The following is a 20,786-nucleotide window of genomic DNA, read 5'->3' as shown; positions in this document are numbered from 1 at the left end:
GATAGATAGATAGATAGATAACAGATAGATAGATAGATAGATAGATAGATAGATAGATAGATAGATAACAGATAGATAACAGATAGATAGATAGATAGATAGATAGATAGATAGATAGATAGATAGATAGATAGATAGATAATTGATGATGGATAGATAATGGATGGTTAGTGATGTGTAGGAAGTTTGCAGTGACTGAGGATCTTAGTGGCTCCTCACTCAGTGGCTCCTCAGTGTTAATCAGAGGAGCCCCGTGCTCAGTGGAGCTGCTCACTCACTATAACGTCACTGGAGTAGAGAGGGTTAGTGAAGTGATTGCGGTGCCTGGGGACTGAGCTCTACTCCACACTAGTCAGGTATGATACACGCAGAAATGTCTACATTACTCCCTCGCATCTCCTTACCAAGTGAGACAGAGCAGGCGAGAGGAAATCTCTAGTCTTCAGGAAAGCCAGCAGGGAGAAGACTGGCTCCAGTCTGCCACCATCCAGGTAATATATTTGAGTTTATTCGCTGCTTTCAGACAATAATGGCTACAAGGGGTCTGAGGACTGGTAGAGGAGAGGAAAGAGAAAGCAGGTTCATTCATAATATGGAGAGCTGTTTACAAAGAATAGTCACTACTTCTAGGTATGGCAATTGTAGGCATTGCTATAGTGTCATTGGCTCTGATGACTGCACTTCTTCTAGCTGACCTCTACTTATGTTCTCTGTATGGAGGTCAGCTAGAAGTTCAAGAAGCTTATGGCAGATAGAAAATCTTACAAACTTGGTACTTGGCTTTGACAATAACTAAGGAGTATGATGCCTATCATCCCATGTGCTGTGTGCTCTCTATGCTGCCTACATGTAGTTGGGGAAAACTTTCTTCAACTCCTATGGTGGCCATACACGCTTTGGTTTTATTATCCGATCAAGCAGCCAATTGCACGGGCATAACTTGCTTTACAATCGATTTAGACCAGATTTGATCAAACTGAGTTGATCAGCCAGGGCATAAAATTATCGATGGTTTTTCATTGATGACAGCACCGAGACACTTTGCTCATGAATTTGATCGTATTTCAATCACTCAGATTATGAGATTGCATAGTGAGAACAGAGATGATAACTTGCGATTGTGTCTTTTAACTGTCGATCAGAATCCAATTTGCTGTGTGTGGCACTTTGATTAAATGGATCGTATGCTGTAGATTAATTATTCCTATTGGGAGTGATCGATTGGAAAATAAATTGACCATTTATCGAAGCATGTATGGCCATCTCACATAACTACAGTATCAGAGACCATACACTATACTATTTGACTGTGCAATCTCCTTTAGATCTACCATCAACTAAGGAATATAAGGGCCTGCACACCGAATTCAAACTGAATCGATTGTTAATATTTATCCTTATGTCACAAAGTTTTGGGAAGAGATTGTACAATCAAATTATGATAGGTATGGTCACCTTTATTGGTGGCTTCTATTTATGGCTTTTTATAAAATTGAGTTCAACTGTGCTGGGGCAGGCTGCTTACACCCAGAAGGCAATTTGTTAGTATGTGGGTTGATCATTCTTTATAATATTAAAATATCATAAATGAGAATCGATTCTTACTTACCAAAGGCAGTGAACAGGTATGTAAAGTCCAATGAAGTGTTCTATAATTGTTCTCATTTTTTCTCAAATGTTTTCATTGTATGTGTGAGTGTGTGTGTGTGTGTATATCTATCTATCTATCTATCTATCTATCTATCTATCTATCTATCTATCTATCTATCTATATATATATATATATATATATATATATATATATATATATATATATATATATATATATACAGTCCAATGAAGTGAGTTCGAATTGTGGATATCTGCTGTTTTAAATGTCTTCATTATATGTGTAGTATACATCTCATGTACATATGTATGGCAGGTATGTAAAGTGCAATAAAGGGGTTTATGTTTGTCTATGGGTGTTCTAAATGTCCTCACTCTACAGAGTGTATATGTATATAATTATAACAGGTATGTAAAGTCCAATGGAGTACACGTGTGTTCTATACGTCCTCATTATATGTGGATAAAGGTTGTACATATACATTGTATATGTATAATAAGTATGTAAAGTCAAAGGAAGTTATTCATATTTGTGCATATCTATTCTATGTGTCCTCATTATATGTGGATGTGGTGTATATATACAATAGATCTATAACAGGTGTGTAAAGTCCAAGGATGTCATTTATATGTGTGCATATCTATTCTATATGTCCTCATTCTATGTGGACACAGTATAGATGTATAATAGGTATGTAAAGTCCAAGGGAGTAGTGTATATTTCTGCATACCTATTCTATATGCCCTCATTGTATGTGGGTGTAGTGTATATGTATAGATTTATAATAGGTATGTAAAGTCCAAGGAAGTTATTTATATTTGTGCATATCTATTCTATATGTCCTCATTATATGTGGATACAGTGCATACAGTATGTATAGATGTATAATAAGAATGTAAAGTCCAAGTAAGTTATTTATATGTGTGCATATCTATTCTATGTCCTTATTATATGTGGATACAGTGTATATGTCTTTATATATACTGAGAATGTAAAGTCCAAGGAAGTTATTTATATTTGTGCATATCTATTCTATAAGTCCTCATTATATGTGGATATAGTGTATAGGTCTTTATACATACTGGGAATTTAAAGTCCAAGGAAGTTATTTATATTCGTGCATATCTATTCTATATGTCCTCATTATATGTGGATACAGTGTATATGTCTAGATATATACTGGGAATATAAAGTCCAAGGAAGTTATTTATATTTGTGCATATCTGTTCTATATGTGGATACAGAGTATACAGTATGTATAGATGCATAATAGGTATGTAAACTCCAAGTAAGTTATTTATATGTCTGTATGTGTATTCTGTATGCCCATACAGTGAGGGGGTATAGTCATAGACTGCCTGCTGTCAGCGATCAGGCCAGCTTGGGATTCCGTGCAGATGAGTGATAATATTACCTATATATCAAAACGTTGTAATAAAATATAGGAATGACAGATGAATTAATCGGTGCATTTCCAGGGCTCGCTTATCTTGATGTCTGGCGATCAGAGCCCATGTTCAGGTACTTGTGTATACTAAGCAGAGGCCCCGGCCATTCACATTTGACATGCTCTGATCTACCATATATTTGCAAACTGAAATGTTAACCTACATGAGAACACGTCCTGTCCTGGGCATTGCCTGGAAATTTAAGGAGGAAGCATTGTGTTAAAGCTTCTTCTCCCATCAGATACAGGGATCAGAAGACCACCCGTATCGATCTGCTTTCTGGATTATTCCGTATCAGAGTTCTCATTGATAAAGCAGACTGGCATGTACACATTTAGACCAACTAAGCTGGCACTTATTTCATTTATTTCCCTCTTTCTGCTCTCAGTGATTTCCATTTGACAGCCTTTGTTATGCAGATGTCAGGGAAGACACTTATTAAAATGGCATGCTTGTCAGCTGTGTTGATTTCATATGTTATTATCAGAAGGATGAGGAATCCCCTGAGAAAACCTAGAAGTGGGGTCCTTACAGCTCACAAAGTGTATATATATATATATATATATATATATATATATATATATATATATATATATATATATATATATATATATCATCCTGCATACAGCACTGAATACATCCATCCATCCAGCGAATCTATGGAACTGTCAATTTGTATATATCTAAATGTATTCGTGGAATTGCTGTAAACATATTAAGGGCCATTAAGATAGATTAATTAGTAAGTAGATGATTTTCAATACTCATCTGCTGATCCAGTTCAGTGAAGCCAATAGTCTAATATGAGCAAGTGAGGGGAACTTTCCTAAGTGGCACTTTATGAAATATAGTTCTAGCGATCTAGCATGTTGCTTGGACAGTTTAACTTAAATGTGATGAGAGGTGTTTTCATCTGTAAATGAAAGCAATTAAGCGGTATATATTATATTAGACGTACAGTGGTCTCCAGATAGTCATCAATCACCCTCAATCGAGCTGTCAGGAGTGGGCAGATTCGTCTCTGGGAGGTAGTCTTCCAGCTGGGGAAAAGAAGAGAACACCGTCATTAATTAGAGTGTGACCCTGGGGCTATCCACATGTCTGAACCCAGGAAGCTATCTCAGCAAGTCAGCACACCATGCCTAGGAGAAGACTTCCTCTGCTGTCCTGGCCCAGCCTGTCCTGTGTCAGGGCAATACATGGCAGACACACCAGTCATCTTCACTGAAGGCTAACCCTTTCCTATAGAGAGCTTTGCTGAAAAAACTAGTGCTAAGCCTTAAGGACTCTCAAAACATATTGTAACCAGTACTTTTTTTTTATTATTATTATTACCTCTTGTAACTTCAGGACACCTCTTTTTTATTCCCATCTTTAATTCCCCCACCAGTCATCTTCATACTTATTGAAAGATGCTAACCCTTTCCTATAGAGAGGCTTTCTGAAAACTAATGCTAAGCCCAAAGGACTATCAAAATCTATTGTAACCAATACTTTTTTTATTGCCTCTTGTAAGTTCAGGACACTTCTTTTTATTCCCACATTTCATTCTCCAACCAGTCATCCTCACACTCATTGAACACAGCTTATCTTTTCCAATAATGACACTTGCTGAAAACTAGTGCTAAGCCCAAAGGACTCTCAAAATATAATGTAACTCGTCCTAATTTTTTTTTAATGAATTATTGTACATTCAGGACACCTCTTTTTTTTAAATATATTAGTTCTGACAGAAGTCACTGTACAGGCATACCCCACTTTTAGGTACACAATGGGGTTTATTTACTAAAGCTGCAAAGTACAAAATCAGGCTCACTTCTGCATAGAAATCAATGAGCTTCTAATCCCAGCTTGTTCAATTAAGCGTTGGTAATAAAACCTGGAAGCTCATTGGTTTCTATGCAGAAATGAGCCTGATTTTGAACTTTCCAGCTTTAGTAAATAAACCTCATTGTGTACCTAAAAATGGGGTATGCCTGTACAGTGACTTCTGCCAAAACTAATATATTAAAAAAAAAGAGGTGTCCTGAATATATAATATATGTTATATAATATATAATAAACTGGAGAGTGATCGCCCGACTCTGGGACATTATGTGATTTCATACGTTTGACACTAATTATTAATAAAAAATACAAAAAAAATAAAAAATCTAATATAGAATGTTACTGTATAAGAAAACCATTCTTGTTTCAAACAAAATAAATAATAATAATAAACAAAATCACAAAAACACATGCAAAACTTCGTACTGACCCAAATGTTTTAAGCTAATAAGTGTCCTTCCTACATAAAATGTAATAATTAAAAAGTAGAATTAATTATCGGCAAATGTCGAGTTGCAAGACAGGAAAGCATAAAAAAAAGAAAAGAAAAGAAAGAAACGGATTTGACATTTAATCCGAGACCTTTAAATGAGTGAAAGTCCTCGTATGTATCAGGATCAGGGGGAAAAAGTCCCATTTATGTCCTTACATGGCTCTCCTTTGTAATTGAGACTGATTATTTAGAGTAAGGTGGGAAGAAACAGATGCTCATTAATTAATTTCTAATTAAATTGCTTACCACCCTTCAGTGAATACGGAGGAAAAAAAAAATCATTAATGGGTGTTTCGGTGATTGTTTAGATCAAATCATTCATTTTCTCAACCTGCCTGAGTGCTATAGGAACACCTATAATTAGCTTGTAAGATCACTTGAACGATCCATAAAAGCAATAGTTGTATACTAGTATTTTGCACCCTTGGATGCACAGCATCCGAATCCATAATAAAAAAAAAAAAACAGTTCTGGGAATTAAAGGGTCTCGTGACGTCACTCCAAGCACTGTTTAAAGCAACTTGCTTCTGACCTGATGCCTTTTCTATATATTTATTTTTTTATATTCTTGCTTTGTTTTTGAGTGTTTTGATTGTTGTTGCTCTATGACAGAGACGTTTTTATGGTGTCCTATTGGACACTTTTCAAGGGACTTCAAGAATTTAGTAGAAGTGTAGCTTGGAAGATTTTAAAGGGGGTTAAAATATATATATATATATATATATATATTAAAAAATGGTTTTCTTCTTTCTCCTGTAAGCATCTGGAAAGCTGTGGTGACCGAGCTATTGTTAGAGAAGAGAGTACAGCTGTAGTAGCTCCAGCATCTCTTTACCTTCCCTGGGATCCAGGAGTTGATGTATCATGTCATATCCTCAGTTTGGCTATCCTTACTCATCCACCCCACAGGTAAGACCTTGTCCTCATCACACACCTGGCACACTTAAAACACTGTCGTGATACACATCGCGATCTAAGGTAATAGTAAGGATCTGGAGGGGGGAACAAAAAAAGAAAAAAAAAAAAAAAAGTGATTATACAGGACAAAGCTGTCCAAACCCAAGTATTTTATGTCCTACAAGGTTGTACATTCATTTTGGCTGACGGAAATACATTTCTTTATCAGAACTGGAGATTTCTATATATTCCTCTGATCGCAGATATGTCACATTTATGCATTAGGGCGATGGTGTGATTGCAATTTTTTATTGAAAAAAAAAAAAAAAAACCTTTAGCGGATCCCATTTATTTTATTTATTTATTTATTTAGTTATTTAGGGCTTTAGGCGTTTTTTATTTATTTATTTAGGGCTTTAGGGTTTTTTTATTTATTTATTTAGTACTCTTTTTTTTTTTTTTTTTTTATTAATTTTGCTATGGTGTGGCTGATCTTTTTTTGCATGCCTTTTTTATGTGTTCCCCAGTTCTTGATGACCACCAATTCCTTGTCTACCTGCTGTGAATCTAGTGGAAGGACTCTGACAGATACAGCTGCGGCCGCCTCTGCTCAGACCCCAGTCTATTGTCCTGTATATGAGAGCAGATTACTGGCCACTGCCAGGCATGAGCTCAACTCTGCAGCTGCTTTAGGAGTTTATAGCAACCCTTACACCGGATCCCAGGGCTATGGAAACTATGTCACCTATGGCACTGATGCCTCTGCCTTTTATTCCCTGGTAAGACCATTGCTTCCCTTATATTTATAGGGGGGGGGGGGGGGGGGGGTTGCTTTGACAGAATAGAAAAGTAGTGCTTTGTGTGTTTTCACACTCACACACATTAATTATTCACACCTACACACACACAATGTAATAAAAAAGAAAAAAAAAAAAAAAAAGAAAGAAAGAACACCCCTGCTTGCTGTTTCCCTTATCAGCTAGTATTACAGTTATTCTTCAGATTAGCATAGAGGATTTATCTTCCCTATTCTCAAAAAGATAAACAAGATGTGACAGCAGGAGATGGATGTTGTCAGTCGCTTTATCTTTTTTTTTTTTTTCTGTAGAGCAGAATATGTATTAAATGTGTATGAATTGTTTCTCTTATCTACAAACATATTAACCATAAAATGAGTTCTGGAAGGAAATGTATAATGTTGCTATTCATTATATATACACAGGTCATATCCAAATCTGTCATGAGAATGAGCTAATTTGTCTTGTGTTTAGAAGTGTTATATTAGTGTTATTATACAGTGCCTGCAATGGTTTGATAAAAAAAAAAAAAATGAGATTGTAAATATGGGGTATGTGTCTGTCTTGCTGTGGCATGAACAGTAAATCAGATAATATATGTGTCTATAGCCATATAAAGCACACTTGACCTTCTGTTTACAGAACACATTTGATTCGAAAGATGGCACTGGATCTGCACATGCAGGCATCACTCAGACTGCTGCCTACTATCCTTATGATCATACCCTCAGCCAGTACCAGTATGACAGGTAAATCATTCACTAAATATTCTTGCTATTTGTAATAAATTATACTCCCAAAAAGCAATATAAACAAACCACTAAACAGAAATGAAATGCACTCTTTGTCTTTTAAGGCTTATTATAGCTTTCCATTATTACTCACTTTCACTACTGTTTGTTCTTTTCATGCTACTAAAGTTCTGTGGTCTTGCATTGGTAGCTTGTGTTCTGTGCATAGCATTCCACCGCAGTGTCTATTTATGTGCCCCGCTGGTGTTAGCTACAAACAAAATTTGTGTTTTTTTTTTTTTTTTAAAGTTGTGGCTGTTATTTTCTCAGTGATCAGTGCAATCAGAAATAATGACCTATTACTAAGACCCCATTCACACTATACAACTTTTGTGGTGTGATTTCCTTTAGATTTACCAAAACCATGTAGTCCAAGGGTCTGCCTGATTGCATACAAATTGAAACTCTTAAGGTTTGACCTCATATTATATGGTTTTGTTAAATCTGAAAGAAAAAAACCTACAGAAAATTGTATAGTGTGTATGCAGCTTAAGTGTCATGGATTACTGTTGGCCCATTCTTTTCACGTAACATTACTATTACTCCATGTACTTTGTTACTAGGCCCTATTGCAGTTGCTAAAATGTTACAGGCATACCCCACTTTTAAGTACACAATGGGGGTTTATTTAGAAAAGTGCAAAATCAGGCTCACTTCTGCATAGGAACCAATGAGCTTCTAACCTCAGCTTGTTCAATTAAGCTTTGGTAATAAAACCTGGAAGCTGATTGGTTTGTATGCAGTGAGCCTGATTTTGCACTTTCCAGCTTTCGTAAATAAAGCCCATTGTGTACTTAAAAGTGGGGTATGCCTGTATTAAACATTGCTTCTATATCTCTGGAAGTATATCTTCCTTACAGCAGGTCTGGTCTGCAGTTCACTTGATTTTTCTACCCTTGTTTGTAAAAGTCTAAAATTAAAATGATAATTTGTAACCTTCTGGAGGAATCTGGAAACAAATGAAAGGCCTCAAAAGTCTAGCAGGTTGGCCGTCATTGTCCTATTAACCTTAATGGGAAATTCTACTGACAAAAACGTGTAGTGCTTGACCTTTACAGTGTCATTTCTCACTAATAAGGTTGAAAAACTTATAACTGAGCAGTTATTGTAACATTTAACCTTACAAAGCCATATTTGTACAGAGCCTTGAAAACCAGCAGCATAAGGGTTTGTATTTATTTACCTATGTATTTATTCATTTGTTTTTATTACATTATTTGCCCATCACTATTTTAACATGTTCACCTGAAAACTTGATAACGCTCATGGTTAAAATTGTCATAGAAGATAACCGTGATCAAACAAAAGTCAACTCGTTGGAAATTTTTTATCAATTCCAGGTTGTTCCAAATTATTGCTGAAAATAAAATGAAATTACTGGGAGCTGTTTTTGGATTTTTATGCTGTCCTCAGAAGCAGGTGCAAATTGTTACTTGACAACTGCTTCCAATGGTCAAAATGCCTTTTCTCCTTATCATTTTGAGGCGGTTTGTGTCAGCATCCTGCCAGGGGGGATAGGCAATCACAGAGCAACAAAACATATTTTTTTTGACAACTGCACAGTATCGAGAACCTTTGCAAGACACACTTTTGACAATAATACCACTTTATTGTAAGAAATAGTAAAGGCATAGGTCAAGATAAAAAAATATATGCTAAAACATATAGGCACATTGCATTCCTTTATTTAAGAACATTTCTAAAAGTGCTCATTCATTTACATTTATCTTAACATCATCATTTAATAAACACATTGGCTTTGATATGAAAAAGCAATGATTGCTATGATCAAACTCATACTATTAATGTCTTTTTTTTAAATATTTCCCAAATTATGATAAAATATTCTAAAAAAGTTCAGACTCCATGCAACGTTTTACTGTCCATACTATCATCTAGCCATTCAATATGTCTTCAGTAGTGATAAGTTCAAATGTAATCAGGTTATATTTTCTATTTAACTGTAATAATGCTAGCATTTCACACTTGTCACTTGGTTATATAGAGATCAGCTGTATTTTTATGTTTACCTCAAATTGCATCATATTCGGAGTAATGGGTTAAAATAACTTACTTATAGTAAAATGTAGCAATACAGGCATACCCCACTTTTAAGTACACATTGGGGTTTATTCACTAAAGCTGGAAAGTACAAAATCAGGCTCACTTCTGCATAGAAACCAATGAGCTTCTAATCCCAGCTTGTTTAATTCAGCTTTGGTAATAAAACCTGGAAGCTCATTGGTTTATATGCAGAAGTGAGCCTGATTTTGCACTTTCCAGCTTTAGTAAATAATCCCCATTAAACGTGGGGTATGTCTGTATACATAGACCTGCCAAGGGACTGATACACCCAAGCATCTCATGCTATGTCTATATTGTGTGAGCATTCTGATTGGCACAGTTGCGCATATAGTGTAAACATTATAGAACTGATTTACTAAACTACAAAGGTAGGTGAATTGGGGTAAATTGACGTGTACATAAACATCTAGTCATGTGGAGGAGCATATTAAAAATGGAACTTCTCTTGCCCATGATTGGATGATTAACTGAATACAAGTTCATTTCACCAGACTTTACAGTTTAGTAAACCAGGCCCCAAAAAACACAGATTTTTTTATTTGTTTTCTATGTAGGTCAGATATGGCTGTTAAAGTAAAAAAACAAATGTATGTGGAAGGCACAGTATTGGTTTAGTTCAATGAGAAGAAAAGTTCATACTGTATAATACAGTGAGGCTGAATACTAAAGGAGTTGAGAAACTTAACAAAAAAATTATGGACTATCCACTTCAATTATTAAATTATGTAATAAGCAAAATCTTGTCCACTTTAAATACCCAATCATGTGTAGATGTTTTTTATATGATTTTTTTTTTATATGATTTTCATTGAAGTCTCTCCACTAGCCAATCAGCCCCATTGGCTTTAGCTGGGTAGCTCTCACCTGTTCATCTGAGGACCTCAAACGTTTCTCAGCTGAACACCAGAATGTGCAAGGAAAGCACATTCCATGTATGCTAAAAAGTAATTGCACCCAAATGTGATGTTTTAGTTTTGGCCTGGCAATTGTATGGTGAGTTACTAACCAATCATCTATCCTATGAACCTATGGATAGTTTTCCCTAACATATGCCTGGCTCACTTTCCACCTCACTTAAAGTTTCCACCCACCTTTTGGTATTTTTGCTTTTTCAAATTCCAACAAGGAGTTTATTTTTTGCAAAGGTAGGTGCACATAGCTGGAAATATCCAATCCTTTATTACTTATGGACACCTGGCCGAGCACTAGACACACTGGGAATGCTGCAAACTCTTAAATGACCCTATGGCCATAGGTCCTAATTGTAGCAAGAACAAGCCCAAATTCCTTAAAAAAAAAAAAACAGAGGACATTGTCTGAATTTTTTTATGCAGTTTATTAGTCTGTTAATTTCCTGCAAATATACATTTTAAACTTTGTACATTTTCTATGAATACAAAAAAATTGTTGTGTGCTCCTGTACTCACAATTGACTTGATGCGATATATACGGTACTTGTCTGGGAAATCTAAGAAAGTCACTTCAAATCAGTGACTTAATGGTGAAGTAGTCTGTCACAAATAAAAACGGTGCAGTAACTGCACATTCTGCTGAATCTGGCATTATAATTGAAGGAGGACCTTTTCAAGTGTGTACTCCATTAAAGGTTTTCCATATGCAGGGAAGATGTGGCAAGGGCTGATAACATTTCACAGCAAACAGCATCATTTTTTTTTTTTTTTTTACACTTCGGCAAAATATTTAACTACCCGTATAGCTGCTATGAAGTACAGACTCAGAAAAGATCACTTGGGGCTTAAAAAATGTTGTCTTGATAGTAACCATTGCTATATGTAAAGGGAAAGTATTTTTTAAATGTCTTGTAACATTCACCTGAATGTAATCTTTGATGTGGCCTTTAAATGTCTACTTGCTTGTTTTTTAATTATTATTTTTTTGTTCTGTATTTCTTATACAATTCCGTAAATGGTATCTGGTGCAGTCATGTGTACTTAACTAGCAACCTTACTTAACCAATTTCAGACCGGACCAATTTGCTGGTCAAAGACCAGACCACTTTTTGCGATTCGGCACTGCGTCGCTTTAACTGACAATTGCGCGGTCGTGCGACGTGGCTCCCAAACAAAATTGACGTCCTTTTTTTCCCACAAATAGAGCTTTCTTTTGGTGGTATTTGATCACCCCTGCGGTTTTTATTTTTTGCGCTATAAACAAAAATAGAGCGACAATTTTGAAAAAAACGCATTATTTTTTACTTTTTGTTATAATAAATATCCCCCAAAAATATATAAAAAAACATTTTTTTCCCTCAATTTAGGCCGATACATATTCTTCTACATATTTTTGGTAAAAAAAATCGCAATAAGCGATTATTGATTGGTTTGCGCAAAAGTTATAGCGTTTACAAAATAGGGATAGTTTTATAGCATTTTTATTAATAATTTTTTATTATTTTTTTTTTTACTAGTAATGGCGGCGATCTGCGACTTTTATTGTGACTGCGACATTGTCGGGGACCCATCGGACATTTTTGACACATTTTTGGGACCATTGTCATTTATACAGTAATCACTGCTATATAAATGCAGTGATTCCTGTGTAAATGACACTGGCAGTGAAAGGGTTAACCAGTGGGTGGCAGTGTAGGGGTTAAGTGTTCCTAGGGGTGTGTTACTAACTGTGGGGGAGTTGGGCTTTCATTTAGTGTACACTGATCTCTGCTCCAATCACATGGAGCAGAGATCAGCGTCACTAGTTGCTAGGCAGAATGGGAAAATGTTGTTTATACAGCATTTCCTCCATTCGGCCGCTCCGTGAGACGATCGCGGGGATGCCCGCGGCGATCGAGTCCGCGGGTCCCGCGACCGGACTCACGGGGATCCCGACCAGCGCGGGAGCGCGCCGCCGGCGGCGCGCTCCCGATGGCACGGCGGCAACGAATATTGGACGTACATGTACGCCAATATGCCTGCCCGTGCCATTCTGTTGACGTACATCGTCGTGCGCTGGTCGAGAAGTGGTTAAAGTCCAGCTTTTATTTTTCCAAAGCTGCAATACTTATCTTCTCTACGGAGCTTTCCCCACAGTTATTCCCCTGCATCAAAAGATGTCCTCAGTCCAGTGTCCTTCAACCCTTGAAGACTGAGGACATACTGTAAGTGCAGGACCTACCCCCTCATTGAGCATTATTATGACACCCTGCACTTACAGTGTAAGGATGGAAGGAATGACATTGATGTCATCACATCATCTGTGTTCTTGGCCCTATCAAGAACCGCCCATTGCCAATAAAGATCCAAAGAGGAAGCAGACCCCTCTCATCGCTTGACCACTTGCTACATGCAGTAAGTAGGTAGCCTATAAAATAGACCAGGAGTAGACAACCCTGGCATTCCAGCTGTTGTGGAACTAAAAGCCACATGAGGCATGACTTCCAGGTGCAGAGGCATGATGGGATTAGTAGTTTTCCCACGGCTGGAGTGCCGAAGTTACCTACCCCTGGAAAAGACTTGTAGCCTACTCTTGGTAAAGACTAATTTCATCTCAATGTCACAATACTGGCATTAGAGTTCATAGCCTCATTCTGTTAGGTTATACAGCTCCATAAACAATGATACAATCATTAAAATGTAAATTTCAATTTTTAATAATATTTTTATATTTTTGGTCATATCATGGCTGTGGATTGGTTGCTTAGGGAGACTAGCACTAAATATTGAAAGCCAAGCATTTTGCTAAGGTGTTAAAGACCAAGAACACAAACTGTCAGGCTAATTACGAAGCCTACCAGACATTCCTCTGGTAGAAATGTATACCACTACTGCAACAATTAGTATATCAATCACATTCATTTAATTCCCAATAGATCAGCATAAAGAATGCTTTATTAGTGTCATTACTAGTAGCATGTCAATGTTCATGGGATAATACCTCATCCATCAGTCACAGAATTGGAGGTGACCTTTAGGAAAATTCTCTTTTTCTTGGCCTCTTTATTGGGGAAGAGAGAACTACTACAAAGTGACATGAATTCTTATGACCCAGTTTGCATACCTATGTTGTTTTGTATGTGTAGGATTGAAAATAAAAAGAAGCATATGATTATAAGCTAAGGATAAAAAAATAAAAGTAAACCTCTTCCTCTGAGAACATTTTTATATATAGAACTCATAGTAGCACCTTTTACCATAAGACTTGTGGCTACTTGCTGAGGGTAACTTTCCCTATTAGATCCTAGGCACTTAAAGTGTAAACAAAAAAAATAAATAATAATAATAATATGTAGTATCTTACTAGTCACATTATGGCTGTATAATAATTATGCAGTGAACTAGGGTGACAACACTCACTCACTGTACTGTATCTATGGAGGAGCAGTATTGTCACCCTAGGGCAGGAACTATGTTAGGACTATAGAACGCATATTCCTCATGCCCATAACATAGGGGGAGGGGATCTGTAGTTCACAGAGGTAAACTGGACAGGATGAAAGGATAGCTTGAGATAAAACTGAAGAAGTGCTGCCAACATTTTTCTACCGTTATGGCCCTTAAATTGGCCTATGTCAGATTAAAAAACTCCCTACCACCCATTTCCGTGACTTTTCAGAAATGTGTGGCAGATTCATGTAGTTCTTTGTTCACATTGTAAACATGACGCTATTAATGCACCAAATTCAAAATAATTACCTCCAATTCATAGATAACAAAATTGGAGGTAATTAAAGCTTACTCTAACATGGTGTAAAGAGACAGGCAGAATGCTTGTCCCTGTACGCAGTGTAGCAGAGTGGAATATTTGCCTCTGATACCCTCTCCCTGTCACTGGTTGTTAAGATCTGCTTTACAGCTGTCAGCCTGTTGGTAACCAGTGATGCTGCTTTGGGCAGAGCCTGATGGGGAAGATGAGGCAACCATTCACCATCAGGTGTGCTCTCACCTTGTAATTCACAATAGGAAGTGGGCAGATTCACAGGGGGAGCAGACTTGATGCGAAACTAGTGTTTGTGAATCCCCATCAGGCTTCGCCCCCATGTACAAAACTCCTGACCACTGCGTTCCCTGACAGGTGCAGTGATGGAGACAATGTGCAGTTACACTGAGGGCAGGGTGTCTGTATTGCACCTACATGCTTGATGCATGCCTCAGATTCCTGTACCTATCTACAACAGGTACATGATTCGGCTGCCAGCACTGATATTTGTTGTGTAAAGGCATGTCGAAAGAGTGTCTTAGACACTGCCCTGGACGTATAGTGTGAGTAGAGTGTTAGAGTAGAAATCAAAGTATCTCTGGTACAGTAGGCCACAACTCTGCCCTTTGGCAACTCTGCCCTTTGGAAACTCTGCTGAGTTTCTGAACTAAAGACATTGGGGTCAGTTTGAGTATAGACTTTTCAAAATAAAAAAGTAAATGTTCACTTTGACACTTTGAAAATTGAGTGTTTATGAATTGGATAAACCTGTGTTCACTGTAAATACTGATCATTTGCTAGCAAAAATATATATTTTTTAATTCTTTCCATATATTTGGATATTTAAAGCCAAAATCTTTTTTCGTCTTTTTTTACTAACCTTCACTTTGCAAGGCCAATGTACACTTTTTGAAGTAAACATTCCCTTTGGTAGGTGAACAGCCACTTTTCAGTATTAAATAAATCCCAATGTGTGTAAATGTATGTTTTTCTGGTGTCATTCTAGCTTTAGTTGGTTAAGGGCAAGAAGTGTATAGGCTTTCAGTGAATTTTGCCCTTTAATTACAAGCGAGGTTGAGAAGCCCATAGAAGATTAAGCAAGGCATACACAAATCAAAATTCAGCTGGTTCACCTGGAACCAGCCCAATTTTGATCCATGTCTGGGTAACTAAGGTTGTACAGAATAATTGTGTGGCCTCACAACAAAAAATGAAGTCAAGAATTATACCTATTGTACCATCATCCAAATTAAATGGAATAGAAGTTTGAGAGTCTGGTCCCCAACCAGACCCAACAAAAAAAGGGGGAGCATGTGGACTATCTCGGTACAGGCAAAGTATGTAAACAAACAAATATATATACAGCACATATGTAAAAAAATATAACAAAGTTTATTGATAAAAAAAACAACATTGAAATCTAAAATTGCAGATAGTATAGTATTTAAATTTTAAATACTATACTATCTGCAATTTTAGATATCAATGTTGTTGTTTTTGTAGCAATAAATGTTGTTATATTTTTTACATATGTGCTGTATATATATTTGTTTGTTTACATAATTTACCTGTACCAAGATAGTCCACATGCTCCCCCTTTTTTTGTTGGGTCTGGTTGGGGACCAGATTCTCAATTTTCTATTACAAAGTTGTACAGAAGTCAAACTACCGATGTACAAGTGCCCTCTCGGACTTTCCACATTCAGTCAGCATTGCACGCCATAGACTGCAACCGCGATCAATGTATTCTATCAGTGTACAATAGCTCAGTGGGGAGGATTTCCTCATCCACATCGAGTGTGTCGATCAGGGAATCAGGTCAGTTTTTTCATTCAACCTGCTGGTTCAACAAAAAAAAATCTGACTTATTTATGGGCGCCTTTAAACCAGCCTACACATTTTCTCAGATAGTGTAGCTCTTGTGTCCAGTAGTTAAATTGTCTGATTGATTGCCAGCCCAGGTCTGGCTTTGTAACACTAAAATTGGAATCTGTGCGCAAGCAGTGGCAATTGTACAAATGCTAATATGTTGGTCTTTTAATGTTTTACTGATCATAGTAACCACTTCAGCTTCAGAAGATTTACCCCCTTCATGACCAGGCCATGCAACGCTGTACTCAAACGAATCTTCAAATTGAAACAAATTTGTATAATTTTTTTTCACACAAATAGAGCTTAAAGGGGTTGTAAAGGCAAATGTTTTTTCACCTTAATGCATTCTATGCATTAAGGTGAAAAAACAACTGACAGTGCCTGCGCCCCCAGCCCCCCCCCCCCCGTTTTACTTACCTCACCCCTCGAAGGTCACGCGCTTGTCCCCCGACATCCTTTCCACCGTTCAGCCTGGCCGCTGATTGGCTGGAGTGGATGGATGGAAAGCAGCGCAGCCATTGGCTCACGCTGCTGTCAATCACATCCACTAACGTGGAGCGCGGGGGGCGGGGCCGTGTGATACAGCGAGCGGCTATAGCCACCGGCTGTATCATGGGAGCACGCCCGCAGATGCTTCTCACCATGTGAGGGAGCTCGCATGAACGTGAGAAGCACCTGCGGGAGGAAGCAGAGACAGCCGCCGAGGGACCCCAGAAGAGCAGGTTCAGGGCCACTCTGTGCAAAACGAGCTGCACAGTGGAAGTAAGTATAACATGTTTGTTATTTAAAAAAAAAAAAAATTCACTTTACAATCCCTGGGAGGGAACTAACTGCCACTGACATCACTAGAGACACTATTACAGTGATCAGTGCTAATAATATGCATTGTCACTGTACTAATGACACTGGCTTTGGAAGGGGTTAAGTGCATGCCTAACAATGTTTACTGTGTGTAGTGTGTGCTGTTTTTAATAAGAGAAGTGTCAGTTTTTACTCCCTGCTTTGCAGATATAAAAAAAAAAAAACAGCACATCGCTGCTGACAGTGGAGAACCCTATGTTACATAGTAGGTGAGGTTGAAAAAAGACACAAGTCCATCAAGTCCAACCTATGTGTGTGATTATATGTCAGTATTACATTGTATATAGCTGAATATTGCAGTCGTTCAGATGCTTATCTAATAGTTTTTTGAAACTATCGATGCCCCTCGCTGAGACCAGTATTCTTCTACATATTTTTGGTAATAAAAATCACAATAAGCATATACTGATTGGTTTGCGTAAAAGTTATAGCCGCTACAAAATAGGGGATATATTGATGGGATTTTTATTATTATTATTTTTCTTACTAGTAATGGCGGCCATCTGCAATTTTTATTGGGACTGTGACATTATGGACACATTGGACACTTTTGACACATCACGATCGCCGGCCATGCACATTGGCCGCATGCGCGCCTGCTGTCCCGCTTAAGGGAGCCAACGTACAGCTACAACATCTCGCGGGATCGTGCCGACCTGCCACAGTATAATGATGGCGGCTGGTCGGCAAGCAGTTAAAGAATAACTCAAGGTCAAACTTTTTTTGTTGTTTTGGATAGAATGGAGAGGGATTAGAACTCTTACCAGTTTTTATTGCTGTCTGAGCTCCCATTAAGGAGATTCCCCCTCTTCTGTTTACCATTATCATTGAAGTGAAAGTAAAAAAAAAAAATATATAACCTTTCCTAGCTCTATTCAAAATGAAAAAAATAAGTGTTGCCTATGGTTCTATGAGAGTAAATGCTTTCTATGAGATTTTAAATATAGGATACTTTCCAATAATTGTTGTATTTATAATGCTAAATTCCAGGCTAAATATACATATGAAATACATATACGAGAGCTGTTTTGTCTGCCAAAGGATTTGTATTCCTGTCCACGTAGTCTAGTCTACACAACAATGTTGCATAGTGCAGCTTTGTCTAGTAGAGACCTGATTTTCTCTGCTACTGTTGAATTGGACTTCCGGGTATGCCCCTCCCCCAAAATATGAATGGACAGTGAAAGGAGAAGTAGCAGACTGATGAGCTATCCATTCCTATCAGTATGCTCTTTGCATTACAGCACAGTATTAACTAAAAAAAAAATACACCTAATGATGTATTATTGAATATAGAGCTGCTTTATTTTCTGTCTTTTATATCTTCTCTGAGTTTAGATTTTATTGAATATGACGTAACTATGTAGGATGGCCACTCCTTCTGAATATACTAGCTTCCTGCTGCATAATGCTAATCTAATGGTGTAAAACCAATTTCAGCTACAACTGTTATAGTTGTTAAAAGAGTTAGGTGAATCGCTGCCCGCATTCTCCACCAAAAAAAAAAAAAAAGAGTTAGGTGGAACCTCTATCAGATTTTTAGTGCTCTCTGGTATTCCAGTGGAGAGCTTGCTCCTCACTGTGTGTCTCAGTATCTTCATAAAAGAGGAAGAAAGATGCTGGTTGGAGATGAGTACCTTGAATAACTGTACAAAAAAAGAGTATTCAGATCAAGAGTTCTGACTTTACTGGATACGTAATTGTTTTGTGTTAAGCCTCGTACACACTACTAGTTTTTTTCCCCCAGTCAATCCAGTGGGTTAAATGAAGAAAAAACTGTCAGCTCAGGTTGGAATCGCTGTACTAACAATCCAATGTTAGTATGGCGATCTCCCCCACTGCGCTATTGTGTTCTGACAGGGGGACGTCCCTGCGCAAGAACACTCCCGTCAGCGCTCTTAGCCATTGGCAGACCTTTTCCGGTCATGACCCTTCAACAAAAGTCGGCTGAACTTCTGTTGGAGTGGCTGCCATATACACGGGCTGAATTTCGCTTGACATTCGGCATGTGTGTAGTAGGCTATAAAGACACGCGAATGGCATCTTCAAGCGGAGGCAAGCAAAGGCAAAGGCAGATTACATATTTCTCTTAAAATTAGAACCTAAAACCAATCAAATATTTCTCTCTTTTTTTAACTTTTGGATAGAGGGGGGGGGGGGAAGTTTATATTTTTATCAGATTTTAATTTTCACACCCTCATTGGGTAGATTATTGCCTTCTGTATCCTGTGGCACCTGTAGGAGAAATGGGGAGAGCTGTTATCTCCATAATGGGAAGAAGCACAGACAGCAATAAAATATTATCAAAATTGTACACCTCTACCCATCGGGATATGTGGGGGAATGGACACAGCCTGCAAAAAACAAAACAAAAAAAACAATGAAACAAAAAATAACAATTTTCGGCTGGAACTAAACTTTAAGTATTTAACTTTTTTGAAAATCTTTTAAACAAATTCAGGAAAGTTATCAAAGCTTTTGGGGAAAATGAATTCTTATATGTTTGTAGAACTTCCTGAGATTTCCCGAGTTCAAAGGTCCAGCCTAGTTGTCGGCACCGTATACAAGTCTATGGAGCCATGCCCTAGGGATATTTATCTAGGTAAAGAATGTAAGGAAACCTGTGTATTTTGTTATCAGGAAGACTGACAAGAAGAATGTTTAGGAGAAGCACATACTGCATTAGATGATCATGGAATTGTGTTTATGGCACATGCCCTTTCTGTACCCAACATCACTTTATACGTTGTTGATTGATTGTTGCAAAACAACAAGTCTTTCAGCTGGTGTATGATAGGCTACGCTGAAGCCTGGCAAATGATTAACAACTGCTATATCAAATAGCTATTGAGTGCACTTTGAACCTTATGGGTGTTCAACAACAGGTGTTAAGATTCCAGCCAGGGGTACATTAAAATCTGTTTCTAATTCTTTCTGCTTCAATCTAAAAAATGACAACAAAATTAATGCAACCTACCATCAACAGTTACTTTCCACGCTGTTAACGGATCTAAAGGGTTGGTGGTAGATTGCTTTGATCTGTTCAGTTGTTTTTATGACTGAATGCTGGTTAAACATGGTTGAAATTGCCTGAGAATCCCACAGGGAGATTCTAAAAGCTGGTTCTTCAGACTTTGTTTGACTTCCTATCAAACATCTATAGCCTTTCCAGGTGTCTGGCAAGCAGTCATGAAGCATTTAGAAAGCAGATAGAAATCCTCCAAAATTCTGGCCAATTGCTCACTTAGTAAACATAAAATAATAATGACACAATAGTGAACTGCTCTTTTCTCCGGTCCCCTACTTCCTATGACTACACTGTGATCTTTGGTGCACTTCTAACTTTGGAACCTTACTTTATCTGAGGTTTTATAAATCTTTCAGAACTGCCTAATAACCACTTGTTTACTGGTCTCTCAATTTGAAAGGAAGTATGAAAGACTGATGACCATA

General features: G+C 37.5%; 1 protein-coding gene across 1 annotated transcript in view; it reads left to right on the top strand.

The window, feature by feature from the left end:
• The first annotated feature begins 260 nt into the window (after window positions 1–260).
• Window positions 261–20,786, top strand: part of IRX4 (iroquois homeobox 4) — a 39,089-nt gene continuing 18,563 nt past the window's right edge. Inside the window, exons 1-4 of the mRNA XM_077491936.1 lie at window positions 261–491; window positions 6,138–6,286; window positions 6,802–7,053; window positions 7,714–7,820. Coding sequence (XP_077348062.1) covers window positions 6,242–6,286; window positions 6,802–7,053; window positions 7,714–7,820 — 404 coding nt within the window. The 5' untranslated portion in view covers window positions 261–491; window positions 6,138–6,241. The remainder of the gene's footprint in view (window positions 492–6,137; window positions 6,287–6,801; window positions 7,054–7,713; window positions 7,821–20,786) is intronic.

The sequence above is a fragment of the Lithobates pipiens genome, unplaced genomic scaffold, assembly GCF_037356315.1.
Source record: "Lithobates pipiens isolate NorthernLeopardFrog02 unplaced genomic scaffold, aLitPip1_a1.2 Scaffold_19, whole genome shotgun sequence".
In the NCBI taxonomy this organism is placed as follows: domain Eukaryota; kingdom Metazoa; phylum Chordata; class Amphibia; order Anura; family Ranidae; genus Lithobates; species Lithobates pipiens.
Note: the sequence above shows the minus strand (reverse complement) of the source record. Positions and strands in the feature narration are given on the sequence as shown.